The sequence below is a fragment of the Cydia splendana genome, chromosome 4 (assembly GCF_910591565.1).
Source record: "Cydia splendana chromosome 4, ilCydSple1.2, whole genome shotgun sequence".
Classification (NCBI taxonomy): Eukaryota; Metazoa; Arthropoda; class Insecta; order Lepidoptera; family Tortricidae; genus Cydia; species Cydia splendana.
This window is the reverse complement of record NC_085963.1, coordinates 13,049,936-13,075,798: the sequence shown is the minus strand read 5'-3', so window position 1 is coordinate 13,075,798 and position 25,863 is coordinate 13,049,936. Positions and strand designations below refer to the sequence as shown.

Below are 25,863 nucleotides of genomic sequence, written 5' to 3'. Positions count from 1 at the left end.
TACAGTAAATAGGACTCAATTAAAAATAGAGTCCGACCGAAACTTGAAGGCGTGTTAAATCGTTGAAAAATATGTCGGTAGAGTCGGACCAAGAAAAGTCTGCAGCGGCTTTGATAGCCCACGTAGTGTAAGTGTTATTTACACGTCATAATTTCATAGAAGTTTGACGTTTAAAATAACACGTGCACAGCGCTGCAGACTTTCCTTGGTCTGACTCTAACATTTATTTCAAGACATGAACAATGAAATATCTATAGTTCGTGTCAGTGGTATATAAAAATGGCCAAGTGCGTGTCGGACAACGCCTATTCCAATGGGGTTGGTCGGTCGAAGTATTTTATACAGATGGCGCTAGCATAGGTTTTACCTGTCAATCCTACCAATACCGTAAATTTCTAGTTATTTTTTTGGAACTTTATGGCATGGATAGCCAAATCTTATAGAACAAAACTAGAGACAGGTAAAACAAAATTCTGGCACCATCTATAAATACCTTTGACAGCTGCCAACCCTATAGGACCAATTAGAGTTCACTTATCAAGTTATCATTATAGAAAACTAGGCGAATACGATCCGAAAGTATAATCAAAGACATATGTAACTCCGTATAAGATGAATAAAGTCTAAGGAAAAAACGTGCCTCGGAAGTCAAGAAAAAGTCATTCTCGGACAGATGGCGCATACACCTTTGGCCTATCCTAGGCTAGATGGCGGTGAAGACACCGTTTCATATTTAACAATTTTAACAAATAGGTATCAGTGAATGAACATAGGTCAAAATGATATAAAAATAATAAAATCATTTATCCATATATATTAATTTTTTGATAGTTTTATACGTTTTCATTTTGAGTTTTGGTCGTGTGTCGATAGATGGCAGTAAATTTACTGTGACTACAAAATTTACTATGACAGGACCCCTCTATACTATCTATTCTCTTTGGTATAATGTAACAAGTTTCGGTGCGGCCGAAAGGTTCGGCAGTTTTTGGCTGAAACCGAACCTTCTTTTGAAACACGATTTTTATGCTGAAACGGAAACTTCGGTTGGACCATAAAATTAACAATAAATTCTATAAATGAAATAAAATACATAGGTGCATAATTCAAATTCAAAATTATTTATTATATAAAAACATACATGCATATGATGCAGGTGATGGAGCCACCCGGTAAGCAAATAAATGCCTGTGTTGTGAGGCACCGCTCTTCCCTAGGTTGATGAGGTTAACAAACATACTTGTGTATTAAAAGATTTTACCATTTTAAACAAAATAAACAAATCAGTAACTTAACCCGTGGAGCGCCCTAAACAGACACGTGTGCTGGTAACTAGTATAGGAGTTCCATACTACGGTAAATCTGGGGCGCTCCAGGGGTTAAGTACTAAATAGAACATGCTTAGACTATATTCTCAACGAACATCTCCTTATAAATACGTATAAATTAAATACTAAGCTATTTTAGGCCTTAATTCCACTCATACAAGTAGGTTAATTGGTAAAGGTACTGATATACATTGACAAATAGGTAGGTACCAGTGGCGGCGCGTCCATAAAAGCCGATTCCCACCGGCTTGCCTGTTTTTGGACGTTTGAGTAGAGTTGTAAAGGAAATATGTAAGCCGAATTAGCCCCGGCTTGCCTATGGATATGTTTGACCTATTTCCTCTCAACTCAATGCCTCGCCATGATTGAATGTTGTTATCGAGCAAGTTAATTGAACAAGCACTAGGTAATACTCTGAATAGCATCATGAATATACTGAGGTAACGTTGAATTGTTAATTTCTAAATAATTTCTGCTACAACCATAACATAGACAATCATTGACATAAGGAAACATGGATTTCTCATTACTGTAGTTTGCTTGATGCTCGATTTTCTTGAAGTCTGCATTACTAGGGCTTTGAAGGGACACTACTCGTGAAAAGTTAGTTGCTTCCAGAGCGGTTAACTTTGTGCTTTTTGTCCTCAGGATGCTCTGAAAAAAAAAAGTTTCTGATATAATTATATTATTTTACTATAGTTTGGACTTTTCATCAAACCTTTCATCCGCCTTACATTTGAGTATGTGGTTTGGCTGTAGATTTTGATGATTTTCCCGTTTATTGGGTAGAGGTCCTAATACTTCAAGCAATAAACTCTACTCGCAGAGCGGTTTTCTATGACTCTACTGCCTACTGCTGCTTCTACTAAAATGTGTCCACAAAAGTTAATGGAACGGTCGAGTAGGTACCATACGTAGGTTTACTTTGATTCTTGGAGTAACAGAGTTAGTAAATATTTTGCAAACGGGTCCCTTAATCCACAAATAGTTATGCTTAAGTAAATCCATAAAGTTTTAGATTTTATACAGAAATAACGTTACCTATGTGAATGGGAGTAAATTAGAGGCATGAGTACCTAATATGCATAGGGCAACCTGTCCATCCATCAATTAAGTAACACCTACATTTTTAATTAAACATTGATACTTATATCAATGTTGGACAGGTGACCCTTCCTATGCCAAATTACAGCTTTCTAGTTATAGTTCAGTCATTATAGATTTTGACCTGTGAATAATCAGTTCTTGGATTTTTTTTCGTAGGTCCCTCGGGGGGTCACTGGGAGTGTAAATTCAAAAAATGGACTGAATCAGGCTCCTGTGTATATTCGAAAAACGGTTTTTCTTCAATAACTCGGCCATTTTTGATTTTACAGTAAAACCGTGAGGACAAAAATTGTAGGAAATTTGATTCTCTACAAGTTTGGTCCTCACAATTTTTCTTCTAGGATCGATATTCATCATCATCATCTCAGCCATAAGACGTCCACTGCTGAACATAGGCCTCCCCCTTGGACCTCCATACGTGCCGGTTGGAAGCGACCCGCATCCAGCGTCTTCCGGCGACCTTAACAAGATCGTCTGTCCATCTTGTGGGTGGACGTCCTACGCTGCGCTTGCTCGTCCGTGGTCTCCACTCGAGCACTTTTCGACCCCATCGGCCATCTTCTCTGCGTGCAATGTGGCCTGCCCATTGCCACTTCAGCTTGCTAATCCGGTGGGCTATGTCGGTGACTTTAGTTCGTCTACGGATCTCCTCATTTCTGATTCGATCACGTAGAGAAACTCCGAGCATAGCCCTCTCCATAGCTCGTTGGGCGACTTTGAGTTTTGAGATGAGGCCGATAGTGAAAGACCACGTTTCGGAGCCGTAAGTCATCACTGGTAACACACATTGATTAAAGACTTTCGTCTTGAGGCACTGATGTATGTCGGACGAAAAGACATTACGTAGTTTCCCGAACGCTGCCCAGCCGAGTTGTATTCGGCGGTTGACCTCTTTCTCGAAGTTGGACCTACCTAATTGGACTACTTGTCCTAGGTAGATGTACGAGTCAACAACTTCGAGTACCGAGTTCCCAACAGAGACTGGATCGATATTATGGAAATTAAATTTGAAAAAAGCGACAAATTCAAAATATTTTCATCATCTCGTTTATTTTTAACTTTACGGCATAAATGAAGAGGACTAAACGAGATGATGAAAATATTTTGAATTTGTCGCTTTTTTTGCACTCCCAGTGACCCCCCCGAGGGACCTACGAAAAAAAAAATCCAAGAACTGATTATTCACGGGTCGGTTTTTTTAATATAATAGAATAGTATTTATTCGTAAGCACAAACAATCGAGACAATACATAATAAAAGAGAAAACACAAAATAGGATTAATATTAATAATGACTGGACTATCAACATTTCTGAGGCTCAGAGTTTGCATGCTACACATCAAGATTCTAAAATTGATTTTAGCCTACATCCCTGTGACTTAAATAATGCATTAGAGATGGGCAATCGGGGATGGACTTTCAAGACAAATTCTGATTTTCAAGGTCTCCAGACACCAGAGGTGTTATGTTAGCGGCGAATTCACATGCGAGAACACTCATTACATACCTTGCACAGAACACACTTTTCATTTGATTGGTTATTGTTATAAGTTCCAATTTTGTCAGCAGTTTTGCAAATAGTTGAAATTGTGGCTGGAAAGCTGTCTTGCAATTCAGTAACAAATGACCCAATTACGGACTGCAGGCTGTTTTGTTGGAAAATGCTTTGGTTAGCTGGATGTAAGTTTTTAATTTTGATATAATAATTCAGTTCCTCCTTACTAATGTCCTTCATTGGTCGCAATATTTTGATGCTATCATTTCTTCCGTCATAAAAACTCTGAAATAAGCTTTTGTGTAAAGTACATATCATATATTATCATGGTAAATTAAATATCTAAAAATAAAGGAGTCACATAAGAATATGATTTGTAGTAAAATTAATGTGCATTGTTGATTATATGCATACATGAGGATTCACAGTGTTGACTGCTTAGGGGCTATTCATAAATTACGTCACTGTAGTGTGTGCTCCACCTTACTCACACATATACAGTGTTAGAGTATATAAGGCTACACATGTATCATTTGAGAGGCATTATACCAATATCATAGCAAGCAGTTGTTTGTATTTACGTCCCACCTCACATGACGACCCTGCCAGTGCGGCCTTGTGCTGCACTAGCGGCGCGCCGCGCCAGTTAGTGAAAGCCGCTTCGAGCAACACCGGCTTCCGACACATCGGAAAAGCCGAGATCCACAAACATCGTAATTAATATGTGACCTTTTATAATTGAATTTTTTAAATCAACACTTAAAATTGAGAAAGTGCTAGAACAGTTATAAATATACTATGTGAATAACATTGCAAAAACATTTAGTGGAGTGACTCGAAGAAGTGAACTTTTAAAATACTATTATATAGATATTATCTTAATAACGATTTAAATGAATGGAACGTGTTTCACGAGTTTATTACGTACCTACAAGAAGACTGGATTTTAAATTAAAACGGACAGTGATTATAAACGATTTGGAATAGTATGCAGGCGGGAGTTGTCGGTGTCCCTGGACTAAAACGGTGAGCCCGGGGCAGGAGTTACGATACGAATACGGCGGCAACACCGCAAACAGAGAGGTGCTTAACGTGAAATAATTGGCTAGATTATGATTATAAGAAAATTTTAATAAAGGGTTGTTGGTACGTAGGTAAATAATATTTTTTGAATTTTTATTTCTTTGTAGGTAAACTTTAGAACTATATATTTGTTTTAGTTGTGATACTTAGAAAATGGACTTAATGAGTGTTAATTTTAAATAAAAAATTTATAGCCAATATAATAAGTAATTAATATTAAGGTTATATCCGCTTAAAGATATAGAACTTTATACTTATGGATAAACGGACGGTTTGTTGAAAATAAACATTTACTTTTATATTTCTCACTTTTATAAACAGTTTTTTTTGTGATTTAATTTTATACACATTTTACCACAGTGTTTCTCCAGCCATATGTACATGTTTTTTATTTATTTATATAATTGTGTTATTTATAACGTGCCAAAAAGAGTAAAAGAAATAAACTATCATTCGTTGTAAATCAGTATACGAGTATTAGGTGTAAAATACAAATATAGCATGGCGTTGCGAAAGCGTTCCCGTAAACGGTTTGGTATGCAGAGAGTATGTTATTACATCTCACAGTCACAGGTGTCTTAAAATGAAGCATTGTGCACAGTTTTAGATTATTTAAGTTTTATCAATTGTCATAATGATAGTTATTAATTGCTAGTAGAGACCGCACCGACTTTTAACCATGGCATAGATTTGGTATTTTAGTATACAAATGTTTTTGTTCGTATTTAAGATTTGTTTAAAGATTTTGTGTACCGGGCTTATAATTTTGTTATTATTTATAATAACGTGGATCTGACATATTATTCAAGGAGTGACTAGATGGGGGATTTAAATTAGGGGGGGGGGTCTGGACATTGGATGATGGTAGCATGACATAGGAGGAAACAGGGTCATTCGAAGCATGTTTTTTGGATGATTTTAGGGGGGGGGGAGGGGTCAAAAATCGATGACGTAATTTATGGACAGCCCCTTAAGGGCAAATGCAGATTCCTCACCACTCATATAAATAAACTATATTACATACACACAGTAGTGTTGTTAGTTTCTATCATTATTGCAAAGACAACTGTTTTGTAAGGTGGAGGTTAATGAGGAGGTCTGAGACTTTTATGAGAGTGACAAGATAGTATTTTACTTATTAAACATTGTACATATAAAATGCTGTAAACCTTGCTCTAATACTACAAGATACATATCAACAGTTTTCAACTGTTACAAAAAAGATGATACTTACAACATCATCCTGAACTTGTTCTCCCCGACCCATGGTAAGGTTTGACAGCAAATTTATAGCTAAAGTGGCTGTCGTTTCAGCTGTGAAAATATAATTGCACTGCAATTGTTCTGCTACTCTTACAAGTAAGTTAGATCTTATTTTCATGATATAATCATTTCTGACTGTAATAGGCATACTACTCAGCATTGCTTGAAATTCCACTTCATTCTTATTAGCAGGCACCCAGTTAGCTTCTGGTAAGTTTGTGTGAGCCTGAACATATTCTGACAAATGAATTACATAGACTTGGAAGTCATATTGTTTACATTGGTTTATAACTATACTTGCAGTTTTGTCAGCATTTTTATCATGGACACTATCTGAAAGTCAAAGAGTTATTATGAGTAGGCACTAACTAAGGGTGAAGGTCCTTCAACACAAAATTCAATAAAAAAAAGGTTACCTATCAAATGCACAAAACAAGGTGTAATCCTTAATTTCTTATGATTACTCATAGAGATTCCATTAAAAACCATATCCAACAGTACAGTCGAGCTAGGCCCACCCGATAAACAAACCAACACTTGTTCATTTGGTGGTATGGCTCTATTTTTTCCAATAATGGCTCGAAATTTGTGATTAATGCCAGTTGTAAAACAATTTTCACAGTAGTGATCCTTTTGCCGTAAAACTACAGTTCCTGGAGATTCACACTTCTTGCAATTCATGATTGATTAGAAACGGAAAACAATATGTCGTTGCTTACTTATTTACTTTGTTCACAGCACAGAATAACTGAATATAAATACAATTAACAGGCAACAGAATATGTATAAAATCAATCAAAGCATGCTACGGTACGGTATGCCCGCATGTCATTTTGACATTAACAGCTGTCAACGCTCTAATGAGTTGTTTGAGTCAAGTTTTAAAAAGCTGAATGTTTGTGAAATGATTAATGCATTTATACTCAGGCACTGGCAGTCTGGCACAGCCACTTTGTCAGTAGAAAAAGGCGGCAAATTTAAAAGTTTAGGCACGAATTGTTTGCTCTAGTCGTGAAACTCTTAAATTAATGCATTAAACTTTTTTTTTAAATTTTACTTACAATAGAAATAGAGCTGGTCAAGCAAATCTTGTCAGTAAAAAAAGGCGCGAAATTCAAATTTTCTATGGGATGATATCCCTTCGCACCTACATTTTTCAAATTTGCCGCCTTTTTCTACTGACAAGATCTGCTTGACCAAGTATAATAAGTGGCTCCCCGTAAAAAGAGTATCTTCTCTTGATTACTATGATATAGTCTGTCAAGACATATCAGTCAGTAGAAAAAAAAGCGGCAAATTTGCATAACGTTCCTACGTTTTGCGCTCCTGCGTAAAGGGTTATCGACCCATAGAAAATTTGAATAACGCGCCCTTTTTCTACTGACAAAGTTGTTTGACAGACTATATCTACGGTAGCACCTAATATACTTACTATAGCTGGTCAAGCAAATCTTGTCAGTAAAAAAAGACGCGAAATTCAAATTTTCTATGGGACGATATGCCTTCGCGCCTACATCTTTCAAATTTGCCGCCTTTTTCTACTGACAAGATCTGCTTGACCAAGTATAGACTCTTTGGGTAGCACACAACAGTCTAAGGCTCTGAACGCACTGCAATTAATTTCTTGCGGTTTCAGTCCTGCAAGTGCGTGCACTTAAGAAGCATGCCGCAAGTACGTACGTTACACTTTTTGCGGTTCTAAAACCGCAAAAAAATAATCGCAGTGCGTTTTAAGCCGGGGAGTGCAGCTCTAAGTTTATGATGAGGACGGGGAGTCAAAAAAGTAATTAAAATGAAAGATTTTATTTTATTTAGTAAACCTTAGTTGTTACACTTTGTTGAATGCTGCAATGTCAACACTTTGTACCTGTAAATAAAAAAACGTGGCGTGAAATCGGTGGCATTTAAAGCTAGTATTGTACATACTAAGTTTATAATTACATATACTCCTCCACACCTAGATATGCAACGAGTAATCTAAAATTTGACCTAAATTGAATCATCATTATTTTTCCATGAAGACTGAATGAAACATATGAAGGACATGAACAACAAATAGCCGCCTAGTCGTAGTAGTAGTGTGTAGTCTCCATTGACGTATATATCTCAGGACTAGCCTTACGGGCAATAATAATGGGGCATGAGTGGGGCCAGTACAGCGGTGTGACATTGCTACAACGCGATTGGTTGATGAGTTCGCATCACGCACGCGATTGGTTGATGAGTTCGCATCACGCGCGGGATTGGTCGCAACTGCGTTGCGTTAGGCTGCACGATTGGCTCGAATTCGTGAGTGACACCGCTAAACTAGTACCATTTTTAGTGCCCATAAGGCCAGTCCTTAGATATAATACGTCAATGGTAGTCTCAGTGGCGAACCAGCGGCACGTTCGGCGAGGCCTGCAGCAACAGTACGGTTACCATCAGTTTGTCACTGACATAAACGCCGTCGAGAACGTAATTTACTTTCTATACATCCCGTTTACACTAATTACGGCGTTTATGTCAGTGACAAAGGTTATTCCCACTAGTTACCACCAAGTTCTTACCAGTGGTAACTACTGGGAATTTTTTTCCCACCTTTTACCACTGGTAACTACTACTGGGAAAAAAATTCCCACTAGTTACCACCAACCCGGTTTGGTGGTAACTACTGGGAATAAAAAATCCCAGTAGTTAGTAGTTACCACTGGTAAAAGGTGGGAATTTTTTTTCCCAGTAGTTACCACCAAAATATTGTTAGAATTCAATACTAATAAAAACAGTATAAATAGTATATTATAAATGTAGCATGCTGTAATAAATAATTATGTGTGAGTTAGTGATTCAGTAAACTGCTTTAAAAGTGATCAAAAACAGTTTTACCGGTATGAGTGTAAAAACTAAAATAGAATAGTCTCATTCTAGTTAAGTAGAAATTAACTTATTATCCGAATTAAATTCATCTTATTAACTGTAAATTGAATTACATATTTATACAAATCAAATCAGTCAAAAACCGACATAGCCGGTTTCATTTTATTATTTATAGCTACTTCATTTCGTTCTATTATAACCAAGGACCGGAAAACCCCTCTTTACGCTTAATCCTATCAATTCGGTAACCCAATCGATTCGGTTACCTTATCATTCGGTAACCCTATCATACTGTTACCTGATTGTAATGGTAACCTTATTGAAACGGTAACCCTAACCTTTAACTGAGTTAATCTCAAAACCCCATCGCGATAGGGTTTTTGTTAAGGGTTTTTAACAGGTTTTCATTCAGTTATGGTAACCTTTATTATCGGTTGCTTACTGGTTTGCTACATTAAAGTAGTTTTAGTGATGTGCCGTCAGAACTAAAAAAACACAAAAAAAAATGTTTATTTTATTTACTTTATTTATATTTTGTTGATTTTATTGACTTTATTTATTAAATTTATTTCATTTAATTTATTTATTGAATTTATTGAATTTATTTAATTTATTTAATTTACATATTTAATTTATTTAATTTATTAAACTTATTTAATTTATTAATTTTAATTATTTTAGTTATAATATAATAATATTTATAATAAGAACACACCACACAGGTGGGTATAAAGATAAACAAAGGAAAGGCAAAAAAACTTGTTTGTGCTGGAGGCTTCATAGACCGCCCATGCCAACCTCGGTTATTCAATAATAAGTTGAATTTAAGTGTGCGTAAAGATTACAATCGTTTGATCTGGTCAAAAACCTCATAATGAGGTAACTGAATAGACTGGGTTTTTATTTCGGTTACCGGTAACAGAGGTTAACTCGATCTGATACCGTTACCGAATCAAAGTGTTACCTTATTAAGCGGTTACCGTCATGGTAGGGGTTTTTATAAACACCTCTAAAATAACCCTATGAAAAACCCCGGTTAAGGTAACCGGTTCCTGTCCCTGATTATAACACGCAGAGCTGGAATATGTAGGTATTCATAATTTGTAGTTAGGCTAAATAAATAAAGGGCATGGTTGTTATTAAAACAGCTTAGGGCGCGCTTCGGATGGGCTGACTGCTCGGGCTAACCAGTATAGGCTCGCATTCCAATTGGTAACTACTGGGAATTTTTTTCCCACCTTTTACCACTGTACCCTACTACTACCCTACCCTACCCTACTGTACTGTACTGTATGTGTAGTAGTTACCACCAAACCGAGTTGGTGGTAACTAGTGGGATTTTTTTTCCCAGTAGTTACCAGTGGTAAAAGGTGGGAAAAAATTCCCAGTAGTTACCACTGGTAAGAAATTGGTGGTAACTAGTGGAAATAACCCGTGACAAACTGATGGTAACCGTACAGGTCTATCTTCCAAGGGATTTGAGCAGCGTGCACTGAGGCCTCTCATATACGTTTGAATTTGTTTAACCTGGACATCGCGCCGCCCCGCTCGAGTGTCCACTCAGTTTGCACACTAATCATTGTATCATGGGTATTAGAACATCTCTATAACTCAGAAAGAAGTATCCACGCCCATCATCACTATCTGCGATAATGATAAGTATATCTGTGACAAATAAATGACTTCTTCTCACTAGCAACTAGGCTAACGTAACAATAAAGCTGTTAAACAATTTTAGAGATTAATTAGTCTTAATTAGTACTTACAAAGTCTTCATTTTTCTCAATTTCTTCGGTGAGCCAATCCACAGAAACCTTGTCATCTTCCACTACACAGGAGATTTGCAGTTTGTGGATGCCATACGCGAGAGGAACTAATTTAGCTGCGCCCCAGAGGAGACCATCTGAGGTGATGTTTCGTACTGCCTCCTCCAAAGCCTTCATGTCAGTCTCATCATCCCAAGGTTTGACATCCAGAATAATGTTTGATTTGGCGATGAGCACTGGCTCTGAAAATCAAAATTTTAACTGTTTTTGAAGTGAAAACTTCTTTAGCGGCGCTGTGCACTTTTTGAGGTGGGGAAAAAACTCGAGACAGCGTAAGGCGTAATGCGTAACCCTCTCTTTCTACCGCGCGGCGAAAATGTATGCCTGAGCCTGCTGATTCGTTTAGGCGGCGCAGGGCGCTTGCGTGACGTCACGTGTGACGGACAATGTCATTGTGTTTCACAGTGATGTGCTTAGGGGTTTCAAGTAATGCGACGAAAAAACGCTAGATGGCGTTAGGTTAATATACATAGTGCTGCAGACATTTTGCACTAAATGGCGCTGTTATTAATATTTTGAGTTACAATGTTGTTGAGTTTTTACTTCAGTATTTAATCCATCAATGTATAGAACTTTGTTTTTGGGGGGTACAAGTGTCTCTGTAGCTGACTGCACATAAGCCACCTTTAAATTTTAATTGTGGTTGTGGCAGCAATAAAAGTATATACTATAAATTCTACTTTATACCTCAGTATGGATTATGATGGCCTGCTCTCTGCAGCAAACTGAAAACCGCCTAAAAATCACATTTCTTGTATGGCAATGGATATACACTTCAACAAGAAACACATGTCAAATGGGTAAACCCTTAAAAATGAGTAACTTTTATAACTTTGGTCTTAACCCGAAACTTTGCCTGCATAGGAATTAAGCATTTCCTTAGATTTCTGAGATAGCAAACAATGACATTCAGTGTAGCTATACAAATACATACTTTTAGATTTCTTAGCATTGTAGGCTGCAAGGCGTTCCTCTCTTATTCTAGCTGCTTCTGCACTCTCTTCTTCGTCATCTGACCCAAAAAGATCAACACCATCATCCGAGTCTTCAGCCTCTTTAGCTGCAGCCTAAAATTAAACAATACATAAATATACATAATATAATTAACAAATATTGCCATATTGTAAATTATAATGTAAATTCCAAGAAATTGACTGGTCATTTAAATTCCAAGTTAACCCTTTGTAGGGCACACTTATAGTTCATTTTTATTAGCATTAGAATAAGACTACGCGATCTTGACGTGTCTTTTAATTGAAAAACACTTTTTAAAAATCAGTAACTATTATTTATGAAAGCATGTAAATAATCGTATATGATTCATAATTATTTGCTGTGACTTATTTTTCAGAAGAAAATAAATTTTATTCAAAAGTGTTTTTCAATAAAAAGACACATCAAGATTGTTTACCTATTTTCTACTGCTAAAAAAAACGAACTACCTATAGATATTATGCAGCAAAACTGCCTACCATGATATAACATCATCTTTTTGTATTTTTTCTCATGCAGCCTATAAATTATAGGCCTTTAAAGAGGCAATGAGGCTTTTACATGTATTTTTTAAAATCTGGACCATTATAGGGTTAAATGCAAAGGTCTAAATTTGAATGTCACTGTAATTGAGCAATTTATCACAATAATGTGGATATTCAAATAATATATGGAAATAATACAAAAATACAGGACCTGAAAGTTCCAAAATTTTTAGTTTTTTTTTTAACTTCCAAGAATTCCAAATAAGTAAGGATACCATTCGATTCCTTAAATTTTATCCAAAAAATGATTGTATAGCAACTATGTACATAAACACAATATTTCACCGACAAAAACGCAATTATCTTGTTTTTTCCATACAGTCCATACTTCAAGATGGACTCTCAGTGACCTTGACATCACGGTCACTTATCATTTTGTTCGGGGCGTTTCGCGAGTGAAGTACGATTGTCAGACTTTGACTATCATTTCTGACTTTTGTATTGCTTTATTGCAATGGGTCCCATATGGACATTTGATCCTAAAAACAAACCTGATCGATTGATATCGTAAATGAAAATTTGTCATCTAGCCTATTAGATAAAATGTTGTTAGATAAAATACATCAAGTGGTTTCACCTTAGGAGCCTCAGCTTTGGCTTGGGATGGCTTGCTGCTCTCCAGAGTCTCGACACGCGCCTGCAGGCTGATGACGAGCTTGCGCAAGTTATCCATAGTCTTTTTAAGTTCTGAGTTTTCTTTCTCGAGGTTGCTCACTTTGTTGGTCAGCTCTGTGTTCGGAACTCCAGCCAATGAAGCAACACTATCCATCTGAAATTATTACAATTATTAAATGGTATCTTGTGTTCAATAATAGTGATTGGGCAAGTATAGCCTTCTTCTATAAAATATTAATCCTGCAAGTATAGCCTTCTTTTTATAGGTATATGTATATATATTTAAAAAAAATTGGTATTATGACTATTGTCAGTAATGAATAAGTCTCAACTTTATTTAACCCCTATAATGAACCATCTGATAATGATTTCTAATAATTATGATGATTTTACACATATTTTTTTTTTGAATACTACTTTTCCATTGGTACTTCTTTATAAGGGTTAAGTTGTAGTGTAAAAAAATGTGTGAATTTATGTAAAATAAGTGTTACTCACACATTCTAAGGAATTTTTGATATGTTGCCTTGCTTTTGCCACTTCATTAGCCAAAGAAGACTGAGTTGAGGCAAGTGGAACTCGGACCTACAACATCATATTATTCATATTTATAAAAAAAAACTTTTAAAGTATATTAATATATCCCCAACTAAACCAACCAACATGGATAAGGGATGAATAAATAAAAGATAAAGGTATTGGATCAAATACGTTTTAAAAATGAAATTAATGCACTTTGATCTGAAACTGATGCTACTGACCTTTGACAAGGACTCGTAGTAATCCCGCTCCGCATCATGGTAGACGGTCTTGTCTAACCAAATTTTTTCGTGAATGAGGGCCGACATTGTCTAAAAACAAAAACAATCAAACATTTACAAGTTTTACTATAAATTCATGGAAATAGTCTTCTTAACATGAGTATTTTATCATACATACAGATTAACAAAATAATAATGAAATATTTTAAAGTAATCTAATATTAGCGTAGTATGATAATCCACCTCTAAACAATTTTTGTTTAAATTCAAATATGGAAATTTTAGGTTATAGTTACGTTCTCTTAAGTTAATAATAAAAAAAGAGGAATATTTACATGTTTCCAAGTAGAATTGATGATAACTATACACAGAAGCACCAGAAACCGAAGAAAATGAAATAAAAGTTACTAAATTAGTACGAACGAACCGCACCAATCATCGGTTTTTCGAAAAAAGAGCGTATCGTATCCCCCCTTCTTCCACGACGACAAGACACATGTCAAACTGGTATGTTGCCATATAAAAAAAATACGTTGACATTTTTTAATATGAATTATATTGTTTTATATGAAATTGAATTTTAAAATTGTTGGATAAATCACTTAATAAATGGGTGGGCCGGTCGAAAATCGAAATTTTTAGCAGATGGCGCCATCATAGCTTGCTCTGTCAATCCACTGAAATATGAAACCTATGGAAGTGAAACGTCAACGAATAATGCGTGCCACTGTGACGTCATCTTAGAACTAAACATGACGGTTTTAGTGCTGCCCAGAAGATTTTTACTGTTACTAGGTTTTATCGATACATCGATAACTTTTTAACGTTCTCGGCTCATTTTATTTAAAATACTAAGTATGTATTATTTGTGGAGTTTATGTTTTAATAGGAAGTAAGTAAATAAATAAAAATTCTTTATTAGTATATTGTTATGTGAAAAGATACTTTGATTGAGTAAGATGTGTGGAGTCTAGGACAATTTCGTGCTTCAAATTTGACAGGTAAACGAGATGACGCTGTACTACTCAATACATATTGCGATTTTTGCGGTAACTCTGATTTTCAAAAGTTGACGTTTGACAACTTAGTGACCGCAAAACACATGGCGCAGTACAGCGCCATCTGTTTTGGATGTCAGAATAAGTGTACGTGTTTTTCTTGGACTTTACCTCTCCATTACAATAAATTTTGTTGTGTTGCTAACCCTAAAGTCTGTAACACACTACCGCACTGCACCTCGACCTTGGTGCGCCGTATCTATAAGTGAGAGCGATACAAAATTCAAGCTTATTAAGCGACGGGTGAAAAAAAAACAAAACACCTTCAGAACATTTTTTTATTACAATAATAAGGAATGACTTCCGCTCTTCAACTTCTTCAACATTTATTCAGCAAATAGGCCACAAGGGCATTTTTATACGTCAATTTTTGTTTTTTTAATACCCTGGATGCCAGCTCTTTAAGCCTATAGGCCTCTAGCCCCCATACGCACGGGAGCTTTTTCAACGCGCGTTAAAAAAGCGCTTGAATCTGTCTGCACTCTAAATTCGATTTAACGACCAAGGCTTAAAGACGAAAATCCAACAACGTTTGATAAAAAGCGCCACCGCTGTCGTGTGGTGAATGCATACATGGTTATCCATTTGTGTCTTTCAAACGCTTTTTTAACGCGCGTTGAAAAAGCTGCCGTGCGTACGGGGCCTTATGCCTTTAAAGTAGTAACACACCGTCGCACCGCACCGCGACCTTGGTGCGTCGCACCCATAAGTGAGAGCGAGAAAGAGATATAAAAAGGGGCAAGCTACGATGGCGCCATCTATGCAAACCTTTGACAGTTGTCAACCCCATATTTCACGAAAATCGGAATATCCTTATCTGCCTCTCTCTCGCTCGAATATTATGCAAGGTGACATTAATTTGACAGTCGGATGTTAAGGCCGCGGGCCGCGGTGCAGTGCGGTAGTGTGTTACGACTTTTAATTTTGGCAGCACTGTATCTACCTTTTTAGGGTTCCGTACCCAAAGGGTAAAACGGGACCCTATTACTAAGACTTTGCTGTCCGTCCGTCCGTCCGTCCGTCCGTCCGTCCGTCCGTCCGTCCGTCCGTCTGTCTGTCACCAGGCTGTATCTCACGAACCGTGATAGCTAGACAGTTGAAATTTTCACAGATGATGTATTGCTGTTGCCGCTATAACAACAAATACTAAAAACAGAATAAAATAAAGATTTAAGTGGGGCTCCCATACAGCAAACGTGATTTTTGACCAAAGTTAAGCAACGTCGGGCGTGGTCAGTACTTGGATGGGTGACCGTTTTCTTTTTGCATTTTTTCCGTTTTTTTTGCATTATGGTACGGAACCCTTCGTGCGCGAGTCCGACTCGCACTTGCCCGGTTTTTTTATACAGCAGTTTCTCAAAAAGTGCTAGCTGTTTAGCGTTCGATAGTTGGTTTTTGCGAAGTAGCTCGGAGTAGATATTTACTCCGAGCGAAGTAGTGCTTTTGACTATTCCAGCTTTTTTAAATTTAATTCTGAGCGTAATCGATACATCTACATCAAAGAGTTTTGATGTTCATAAACTTTGTATAGGTATTTTTATTTTGCCATTAAACATTTATTACGTACAAAACGTACCTATTGTACGCGATATAAAGACTATGAAGTACCTAAATATTTATTTGTTATTATATTATATAAATAAAACGTTTTATAATACAATATTTCGCAAAAAAAAACTTTTATCTATTTGGTTGAATGAAACTAATGGAACTATCATCGCTACGTTGGCTGTCGTTAAGCGCTTTAAGGGGTCCACTGATTAACAGTCCGCCCAAGGGCCCAACGTTTTCTGTTCTCTTTCACGGCGCAGCAACTAGTATCATTTCTCTCTCCTCGCTCTTTTAAAAATGCCGTTTGTAAAAAAAGGACAACCATACTGTTGACAAGATGAACTTCAAATCAAGTGTTGCCTTTCTTCCATTAAAAGGGGCGTGCGACAAGGAGACACCATTTCACCCAAGCTTTTTACGGCGGTACTAGAAGACGTCATAAAAACGCTTGCATGGGACAAGACCGGTATTAACATCCATGGTGTCTTTTTGTCGCACTTGAGATTCGCCGACGATTTTGTTTTGTTTGCCGAGTCCCTGGATGATCTCCAAAGCATGATTCAAGGACTATACCATGCTTCTATAAAGGTAGGTCTTAAGATGAACATGTCCAAGACCAAAGTTATGACGAACATCACTGGCTTTTCGAATCTCACCATAACGGTGGGAGCCGAAGAGCTGGAGGTGGTCGAGCAATACGTGTATCTTGGACATATTCTATCTTTCGACAAAAAACAACAGGAAAAGGAGATCTCCAGAAGAATCCAGTTGGGTTGGGCGGCATTCAACAAACTTGCGGACATCCTCAAATCTGATAACTTTCCACAATGCCTGAAAACTCGCCTCTTTAATCAATGTGTCCTGCCCACCATGACATACGGTGCCGAGACATGGACGCTCACTAAGGGGGCTGTGCATAAAATACGAGTAGCACAAAGAGCCATGGAGCGCACCATGCTCGGCATTAAACTGCAAGACCGAGTGAGGAATGTCGAAATCCGACGCCGCACCAAGGTACGAGACGTGGGTGACGTCATCTCCAAGCTTAAATGGAGTTGGGCGGGACATGTTGCTAGGCAGAGTGATGGCAGGTGGACCAAAATGTTGACGGATTGGTGGCCGCTTTCGGATGAAAGAAGCGCCTGGCGTCCGCTAGCTCGTTGGGTGGATGACATTCGGAAAATCGCGGGGCACTTTTGGATGAGACTAGCCCAGGACCGGGATAAGTGGCGTACACGAAGAGAGGCCTATGCTCAGCAGTGGGCGACTGAAGGCTAGAATGATGATGATGATGATGTTGCCTTTCTTGATGCGCCCAGGCTGTATATGTGTGCGTAAAAGCGTATATGTGTGCTCTTTTAGGGATGTGAAAAGTCGATTCTAATCATGTTATATATCGATAAACGCTACACAGCGGAACGAAATAGCGATTAATTGAAGCTTCAATATCTTCGTTAAACATAAACATCATTGAAATGCTAATGGATAATGAATATATTATAATATAATAATATAATTCAATTATTGCGGAACACCTATTTTAGGAGGTATTTATGTATTTTAATTAAATATCTGAACTTTCCCTTGGTTCCCTGCTGGGGCGTGACTATAAAATTGTGATCTGATAACCACAATAAAGAATAAAAGCGTTTTTGTTCATTTTAGGTATCGTTAAGCCTTTGAAGTAAAATTAAAATTGCAAGAAATGTCGATAGTTTATCGATATGACTTTATCGACATGGCTACAGCAAGGTGGGCCTCATTGTTAATCGTACACTAAACAAAAGTGGCAACAGTGACAGCTCGCTGAGACACCGTCTCTATATATTATAAGTCTATGAGTCCGCCGGACGGTATCGGCCTGTCAGTTGTTCGGAACTGTCAAAATTTTGTTCTAACTGACAGGCCGATACCGTCCGGCGGCCTGTTAATCAGTGGGCCCCTTTAAGCCCTCATTCGGACGAGCGCTAAAAAAGCGTTTGAATGACACAAATGGAAACATGTGTATTTGTTCACACGATGGCGGTGGCGCTTTTTATCAAGGGTTGTTGGATTTTCGACTTTAAGCGTTGGTCATTAAATCGAATTTAGCATGTGGACGGATTCAAGCGCTTTTGACGTGCGTTGAAAAAGCGCTCGTGTGTATGAGGGCTAACAGAAAAAATTAAAAAGTAAAACCGGCGTCCGCTATTTTCACTTAAAATTTACTAATTTAGTTGTATCAAAATAATTAACTTAAATTGCAATGTAAATCAACGGTGAACGTAGTTTATAGTGCTGAATAATATATAATATACAATATCATTCAAGTTCAAGGGAATATTCGTAACTGTAAGATGACTGTAAGTAATATTCATGTAACCACTACCTATTTGTTTTATTGTGATGTTTTCGCAAATGTATTAAAAAAACCGGACAAGTGCGAGTTGGACTCGCCCACTGAGGGTTCCTTTTACTAGGGGTACTTTTTAGTATTTGTTGTTATAAGCAAGGGCTATAGCGGCAACAGAAATACATCATCTGTGAAAATTTCAACTGTCTAGCTATCACGGTTCGTGAGATACAGCCTGGTGACAGACGGACGGACGGACGGACGGACAGCGGAGTCTTAGTAATAGGGCGATTGTGCACTACAATGAATTTTACTGTCCGGCAGTACGTGTTTTTACGGTCCGATATGGCACGCCATTAAATGTATATAGTAGCTTGTGCACTAGACGTAATTTTACCGTCCGACATTTTACTTTTCCCAATTCCGGACAGTTTTTTTCCGGTCCGAGATGACAGCTATGAAAAACGTGTTTATGCTTGTGCACTGCGTCTGGAATTAGTATTATTCATGACTTGACCGGTCGGGGGGGCGGGCTAGGGGGGGTGTGTGTTTCATACCACTATACCACTGCGCCGCACCTGCAAGTCAAAAGACGGACAAGTGCACAAGCCAATCATCCGTTTTTTTCATGCCACTGCGCCGCACCTGCGAGTAAAATGACGGATAAGTGCACAAGCCAATCATCCGTTTTTTTCATGCCATATCGGACCATGAAAACTTAGACTGCCGGACAGTAAAATTCATTGTAGTGCACAATCGCCCATAGGGTCCCGTTTTACTCTTTGGGTACGGAACCCTAAAAACAACGGGTTGCACTCCGGGAGTGCCGGCAGAAGTGAAAACTCAACGACATTGTAGCTCAAAATATTAATAACAGCGTCATCTAGTGCAAAATATCTGCAGCACTATGTATAATTAAGGTTAACGCCATCTAGCGTTATTTCGTCGCATTACTTGAAACCCCTAAGCTCATCACTGTGAGCATTTAAGAGCGCTATTACATTTCGGCGTTGAGCGAGTTTAGGTATTTTACGCGCTGCGGCAGGCCGTGCGAGCTCAGTACGCCGATCCCTTCTACCACACTCGCACTACAATGATGGATTAAACATTCTTGATCCTTCGCGAAGCATATTGAAATCAACCATAACAAAACTAACTGTACTTAACTTTTAAAGTTCTAAAACTGTTATTTGGTAAGTACGAAAATACTAAATGCAGTGCAAATGTACATAGGGGCTGTTCATAAATTACGTCATCTATTTTTGACGATTTTTGACCCCCCCACCCCTCAAATCATCCAAAAATCAAGCTTCGGATGAATCTGTTTCCTCCTACGTCATGTTACCATCATCCGATGTCCAGACCCCCCCCCCCCCACTCCTCCCATTTGAAACGACGTAATTTATGAATAGCCCCATACTCGTACTTATGAAGGTATATTACTCGAAAGAAATTATAGGTACCTACTCGCTTATTTACATGTTTCGTCATTGCATTTGGTACCTATAGGTTGTAAAGTTTGTATCAACGAGGGTTTAAAAACGAACTGGTACTGAGGATCTGATGATGATTAAGGTGGTCACGGATACCAATCAACCATGTAGTAACATGATTAGGCTCGTTTGATTCGTCTCAACAAGATCTTTGACACTGAAGATACACAGGGTCTGATGATGGAGCTGGAAGGTGGCCACGGGTACCAGTCTATCATGTAACTAAACAACTTCGTGTTTGGGCTCGTTTGATTCGTCTCAACAAGATCTTTGACACAAGACAGTACTCAGGGTCTGATGATGGAGCTGGAAGGTACCATTACCAATCAACCATGCAACTAAACAACATCGTGTTTAGGATCGTTTGATTCGTCTCAACAAGATCTTTGACACTAGGTGATACTCAGAGTCTGATGATGGAGCTGGAAGGTGGTCACCGGTACCAATCAACCATGCAACTAAACCACTTCGTGTTTAGGCTCGTTTTATTCGTTTCAACAAGATCTTTGACACAAGATAGTACTCAGGGTCTGATGTTGGAGCCGGAAGGTGGTCACCGGTACCAATCAACCATGCAACTAAACCATTTCGTGTTTAGGCACGTTTTATTCATCTCAACAAGATCTTTGACACAAGGTAGTACTCAGGGTCTGATGATGGAGCGCGAAGGTGGCGACGGGTACCTGTCAATCATCATCAGCTCCATCATCAGACCCTGAGTAGTATCTTGTCTCAAACATCTTATTGCGAGGAATCAAACGAGCCCAAACACGAAGTGGTTCAGTTACATGGTAGACTGGTACCCGTGGCCACATTCCAGCTCCATCATCAGACCCTGAGTACTAACTTGTGTCAAAGATCTTGTTGCGACGAATCGAACGAAGCCAAACACGAAGTGGTTTAGTTGCATGGTTGATTGGTACCGGTCACCACCTTCCGGATCCATCATCAGACCCTCAGTACTACCTTGTGTCAAAGATCTTGTTGCGACAAATCAAACGAGCCCAAACACGAAGTGGTTCAGTTACATGGTAGACTGTTACCCGTGGCCACCTTCCAGCTCCATCATCAGATCCTGAGTACTATCTTGTGTCTAAGGTCTTGTTGAGACGAATCAAACGAGCCTAAACACGAAGTGGTGTAGTTGCATGGTTGATTGGTACCGGTGACCACCTTCCGGCTCCAACATCAGACCCTGAGTACTATCTTGTGTCAAAGATCTTATAGAAACGAATAAAACGAGCCTAAACACGAAGTGGTTTAGTGGCATGGTTGATTGGTACCGGTGACCACCTGCCGGCTCCATCATCAGACCCTGAGTATTATCTTGTGCCAAAGATCTTGTTGAGACGAATCAAACGAGCCCAAACACGAAGTGGTTTAGTTGCATGGTTGATTGGTACCGGTGACCACCTTCCGGCTCCATCATCAGACCCTGAGTACTATCTTAAGTCAAAGATCTTGTTGAGACGAATAAAACGAGCCTAAACACGAAGTGGTTTAGTTGCATTGTTGATTGGTACTGGTGACCACCTTCCGGCTCCATCATCAGACCCTGAGTACTATCTTAAGTCAAAGATCTTGTTGAGCCGAATCAAACGAGCCCAAACACGAAGTGGTTTAGTTGCATGGTTGATTGGTACCGGTGACCACCTTCCGGCTCCATCATCAGACCCTGAGTACTATCTTGTGTCAAAGATCTTGTTGAGATGAATAAAACGAGCCTAAACACGAAGTGGTTTAGTTGCATGGTTGATTGGTACCGGTGACCACCTTCCGGCTCCATCATCAGACCCTGAGTACTATCTTAAGTCAAAGATCTTGTTGAGACGAATAAAACGAGCCTAAACACGAAGTGGTTTAGTTGCATTGTTGATTGGTACTGGTGACCACCTTCCGGCTCCATCATCAGACCCTGAGTACTATCTTAAGTCAAAGATCTTGTTGAGCCGAATCAAACGAGCCCAAACACGAAGTGGTTTAGTTGCATGGTTGATTGGTACCGGTGACCACCTTCCGGCTCCATCATCAGACCCTGAGTACTATCTTGTGTCAAAGATCTTGTTGAGATGAATAAAACGAGCCTAAACACGAAGTGGTTTAGTTGCATGGTTGATTGGTACCGGTGACCACCTTCCGGCTCCATCATCAGACCCTGAGTACTATCTTGAGTCAAATAAATACATATAGAATGTCAGGTCGTTTCAAATATTTTTAATCCTGTCCGGTAGTTTATTAAACTGTACCATTATAAATTATAATACTATAAAAACAGTGCTAGGATCAAAGTCTCTCGTTGCGGTTTACACGCACACAGTATAGCGTTTTACACGGCGCCCGCCGCACACAATGATAAAAAACCTCGTCGTCGCCGTTGAAAATGTGCGGAGTCGACCGACACACGTCCTGCCTCTACAAGCTCTGCCGCGGCACTGAGCTGGCGCAGCGCGCGTCATCGGTAATATAGAGTAGTTTTCAAAAAATTGCCAAAAAATTATAGTAGAATTTCATAAACACTAATGTATACCAACAGTATAAGCAAACGTTGCAGATTACTTGAGTATGAAAATGACTTCGATATTAAGTAGATTTTCGTAGGAATTGACACTTGTTTCGGAGAGAAAATCGAGTTCGTTTTACTTTGATTTTCTCTTTCTCAAAGGTATGTAGGAAAAATATAGTTTGATATGCCTAAAGTACAGGGTATTAGTAATACAAAATAGCCAGGTTTAGCAGAGTAAAATTCTCAACATTTCCAAATAAGAGCTCGCCATTCAGTGCTTCACGGGGTTTTTCGGAAACGACCATCAGAAAAAAAATCATTACTAATTTAATAAGTCCTTTTTCTAATATTTACAACGATATTTATAAAGATAAGAAGACGCTTTTACTGGAACAAGTACTCATTGTTTCTAATAATGAGCGCAAAGTCCTGAATTTCGTCGACTAGTATCATCAATTTTGCATTATTTCGACTTTTCTTGTAAGAGCGCTCTCAAACAAGAAAAACACAATGACATTGTCCGTCACACGTGACGTCACGCAAGCGCCCTGCGCCGCCTAAACGAAACAGCAGGCTCCGGCATACATTATGCAGGTATGCCTAAGCCTAAGAGAGGGTTACTTCTTATGTCTTATGTCTCGAGTTTAACATTTTTTCCCCACATCAAAAAGCGCACAGCGCCGCTAAAGAAGTTTTCACTTCAAAAACGTCGTTCAATGTACGTGTGAAAGTGTTATTATTTACTTGTCCCGTGTCTTTTATTCGCCCACGGCTCATAAAGGTACCTATCATCTGGCAATTTTTTGTTGTGGCTTTTGCTAGGTTAGCCAATATCAAGTTGTGATAAGTTAGGGAAACAACTGAAACAAGGAATTAGGAAATATCAGGACTGCGAAACTCTTTCCTTCGGGCAAACTCGGCTCCGTTCGGTTCAGCATTGCTCTGAGCAATTATTACTATTTTAGGGTTGACACAACTTGACGTCCCGTTGCGTGCACGATCAGGATCACAGATAATATAATGGCTTGAATTTTGACAGCCCTAAATAATCGAAAGGGATAGTCATTAGTCAGATACATATATTAGAAAGGGACAGCATGATTCGACCCTGAACCGCTGTCAAACTTCGGTTTTGTAGGAAGTTTCCTTTCTGTACGGTAGTAGTTTTCTACCGTGAACGGTAGCAGATTCGTAGGTATAAATCCGAGCTCGCGCGGAGAGTTCCATAGGCCTGCCCGGGGTTAGCTGGTTATACGCTGGATCGTAACGATCGAACCACGAATCACTGATCTAACTCGCGGACGTAAACTAAGGGTTCCTTTCTAAATATTGTTATGAACTTAATTACGATAGTTTATCTTTCTTCCAGTCAATGTACCTACATATGAATAGGGACTATGTACATACGTATCCCATGGTGGAAAGGTCAGATTTTCTTAGTTTTCTTCTCCACATCACACTATCCTCGATATCGTCTACTATATCGTCACTGTGAAGGATCGCGACTACATGTATTTTTTCTCCAGTGTGTACTGCCATAGGGCGATTGTGCACTACAATGAATTTTACTGTCCGGCAGTCCGAGTTTTCATGATCCGATATGACATGAAAAAAACGGATGATTGGCTTGTGCACTTGTCCGTCTTTTTACTCGCAGGTGCGGCGCAGTGGCATGAAACACACACCCCCCCTAGCCCGCCCCCGCCCGGCCAAGTCATGAATAATACTAATTCCAGACGCAGTGCACAAGCATAAACACGTTTTTCATAGCTGTCATCTCGGACCGGAAAAAAAACTGTCCGGAATGGGGAAAAGTAAAATGTCGGACGGTAAAATTACGTCTAGTGCACAAGCTACTATATACATTTAACGGCGTGCCATATCGGACCGTAAAACCTCGGACTGCCGGACAGTAAAAATCATTGTAGTGCACAATCGCCCATAGGCCATGTAGACTGCACGGTGCAGGCTTCCGTCAGCCGACTTCCTAATAACGTTAGACGTTGATTTCATTTCATTTCATTTCATTTCATTTATTCAAGATACATAATAAACTTACAGTAAAGTCACCAAATCGTTAACATGTTAATTCTTAATTCTAACACAAAATAAAAATGTCAAAAAATGTGATACATACCTACAAACGTTGATGAAACCGTTAGGGCGATTGTGCACTACAATGAATTTTACTGTCCGGCAGTCCGAGTTTTTACGGTCCGATATGGCACGCCATTAAATATATATAGCACGCCATTAATTGTGCACTAGACGTAATTTTACCGTCCGACATTTTACTTTTCGCCATTCCGGACAGTTTTTTTCCGGTCCGAGATGACAGCTATGAAAAACGTGTTTATGCTTGTGCACTGCGTCTGGAATTAGTATTATTCATGACTTGGCCGGGCGGGGGCGGGCTAGGGGGGGTGTGTGTTTCATGCTACTACGCCGCACCTGCGAGTAAAAAGACGGACAAGTGCACAAGCCAATCATCCGTTTTTTTCATGCCATATCGGACCATGAAAACTCAGACTGCCGGACAGTAAAATTCATTGTAGTGCACAATCGCCCTTAACGTTACACCGTCTCATACGTGCCCCATCCCATCCCATCCCCATCACCCTTAGCACCTTTGCCATTCTTTCAGCCTAAAACTACTTATATGCTTCTTCACAACATGCGGTCACCTATAATGTGTCTGATGAATCTAAGGGCTCACTTATCGCATCTTATGGAGAGCTGAGTGGCAATATTGAGCTATCTTAGAATGGATATTCTTCAAGTCTTCTGTCCAAGATATACGCAGCAGTCTTTGCCGAGACCATATCTTAAGTCTTTTTTTTATTCTAACTAAACCTTGCAGCATTGGTGCCGCAGCACTAATATTCTGTCGGAACCTGCAAATCTACTGTGTGAGTGTAGCAATCTAGCAATAGCACTTCCAGTGACAAAAAACCGGCCAAGAGCATGTCGGGCTATGCTCAGTGTAGGGCTCCGTAGTTAAATGCTTTTCACAAGAGGCTGCCTTGAACGAGGGCTATTAGGTGGTATCCTGTG

At 38.9% G+C, this 25,863-nt stretch overlaps 2 protein-coding genes across 3 annotated transcripts; both read right to left on the bottom strand.

Annotated features, from left to right (window-relative positions):
• Nucleotides 1-1,665: 1,665 nt before the first annotated feature.
• On the bottom strand, nucleotides 1,666-7,041 carry LOC134789505 (cytoplasmic tRNA 2-thiolation protein 2-A). The gene is made up of 4 exons (XM_063760085.1): nucleotides 6,693-7,041; nucleotides 6,248-6,609; nucleotides 3,943-4,215; nucleotides 1,666-1,982 (listed from the first exon to the last, which is right to left on the bottom strand). The coding sequence occupies exons 1-4, from the start codon at nucleotides 6,955-6,957 to the stop codon at nucleotides 1,731-1,733; spliced, it is 1,152 nt and encodes a 383-aa protein (XP_063616155.1). The 5' UTR covers nucleotides 6,958-7,041; the 3' UTR covers nucleotides 1,666-1,730.
• Nucleotides 7,042-8,056: 1,015 nt separating this feature from the next.
• On the bottom strand, nucleotides 8,057-14,360 carry LOC134789892 (probable elongation factor 1-delta). Of its 2 annotated transcripts, XM_063760567.1 has the most exons (7): nucleotides 14,208-14,360; nucleotides 13,873-13,962; nucleotides 13,610-13,696; nucleotides 13,074-13,265; nucleotides 11,893-12,025; nucleotides 10,899-11,140; nucleotides 8,057-8,143 (listed from the first exon to the last, which is right to left on the bottom strand). In XM_063760567.1, the coding sequence occupies exons 2-7, from the start codon at nucleotides 13,957-13,959 to the stop codon at nucleotides 8,105-8,107; spliced, it is 780 nt and encodes a 259-aa protein (XP_063616637.1). In that variant the 5' UTR covers nucleotides 13,960-13,962; nucleotides 14,208-14,360; the 3' UTR covers nucleotides 8,057-8,104. The 2 variants fall into 2 exon arrangements, with proteins under 2 accessions (XP_063616637.1, XP_063616638.1); XM_063760568.1 differs by lacking the exon at nucleotides 13,610-13,696.
• Nucleotides 14,361-25,863: the final 11,503 nt, after the last annotated feature.

Bases quoted from the DNA above. Each gene is read 5' to 3' on its own strand.
- LOC134789505 (XM_063760085.1), bottom strand. From the start codon at position 6,957: ATGAATTGCAAGAAGTGTGAATCTCCAGGAACTGTAGTTTTACGGCAA. The intron at 6,610-6,692 runs GTAACCTTTTTT...TTTGACTTTCAG, and splicing joins TTGTTTTGTGCATTTGATAG to ATAGTGTCCATGATAAAAAT. The intron at 1,983-3,942 runs GTATGTAATGAG...TTTTTTTTTCAG, and splicing joins AAAAGTGTGTTCTGTGCAAG to AGCATCCTGAGGACAAAAAG.
- LOC134789892 (XM_063760567.1), bottom strand. From the start codon at position 13,959: ATGTCGGCCCTCATTCACGAAAAAATTTGGTTAGACAAGACCGTCTAC. The intron at 12,026-13,073 runs GTGAAACCACTT...GTTTAATTTTAG, and splicing joins CCAAAGCTGAGGCTCCTAAG to GCTGCAGCTAAAGAGGCTGA. The intron at 8,144-10,898 runs GTAAGTACTAAT...TTTTATTTACAG, and splicing joins TTGAGAAAAATGAAGACTTT to GTACAAAGTGTTGACATTGC.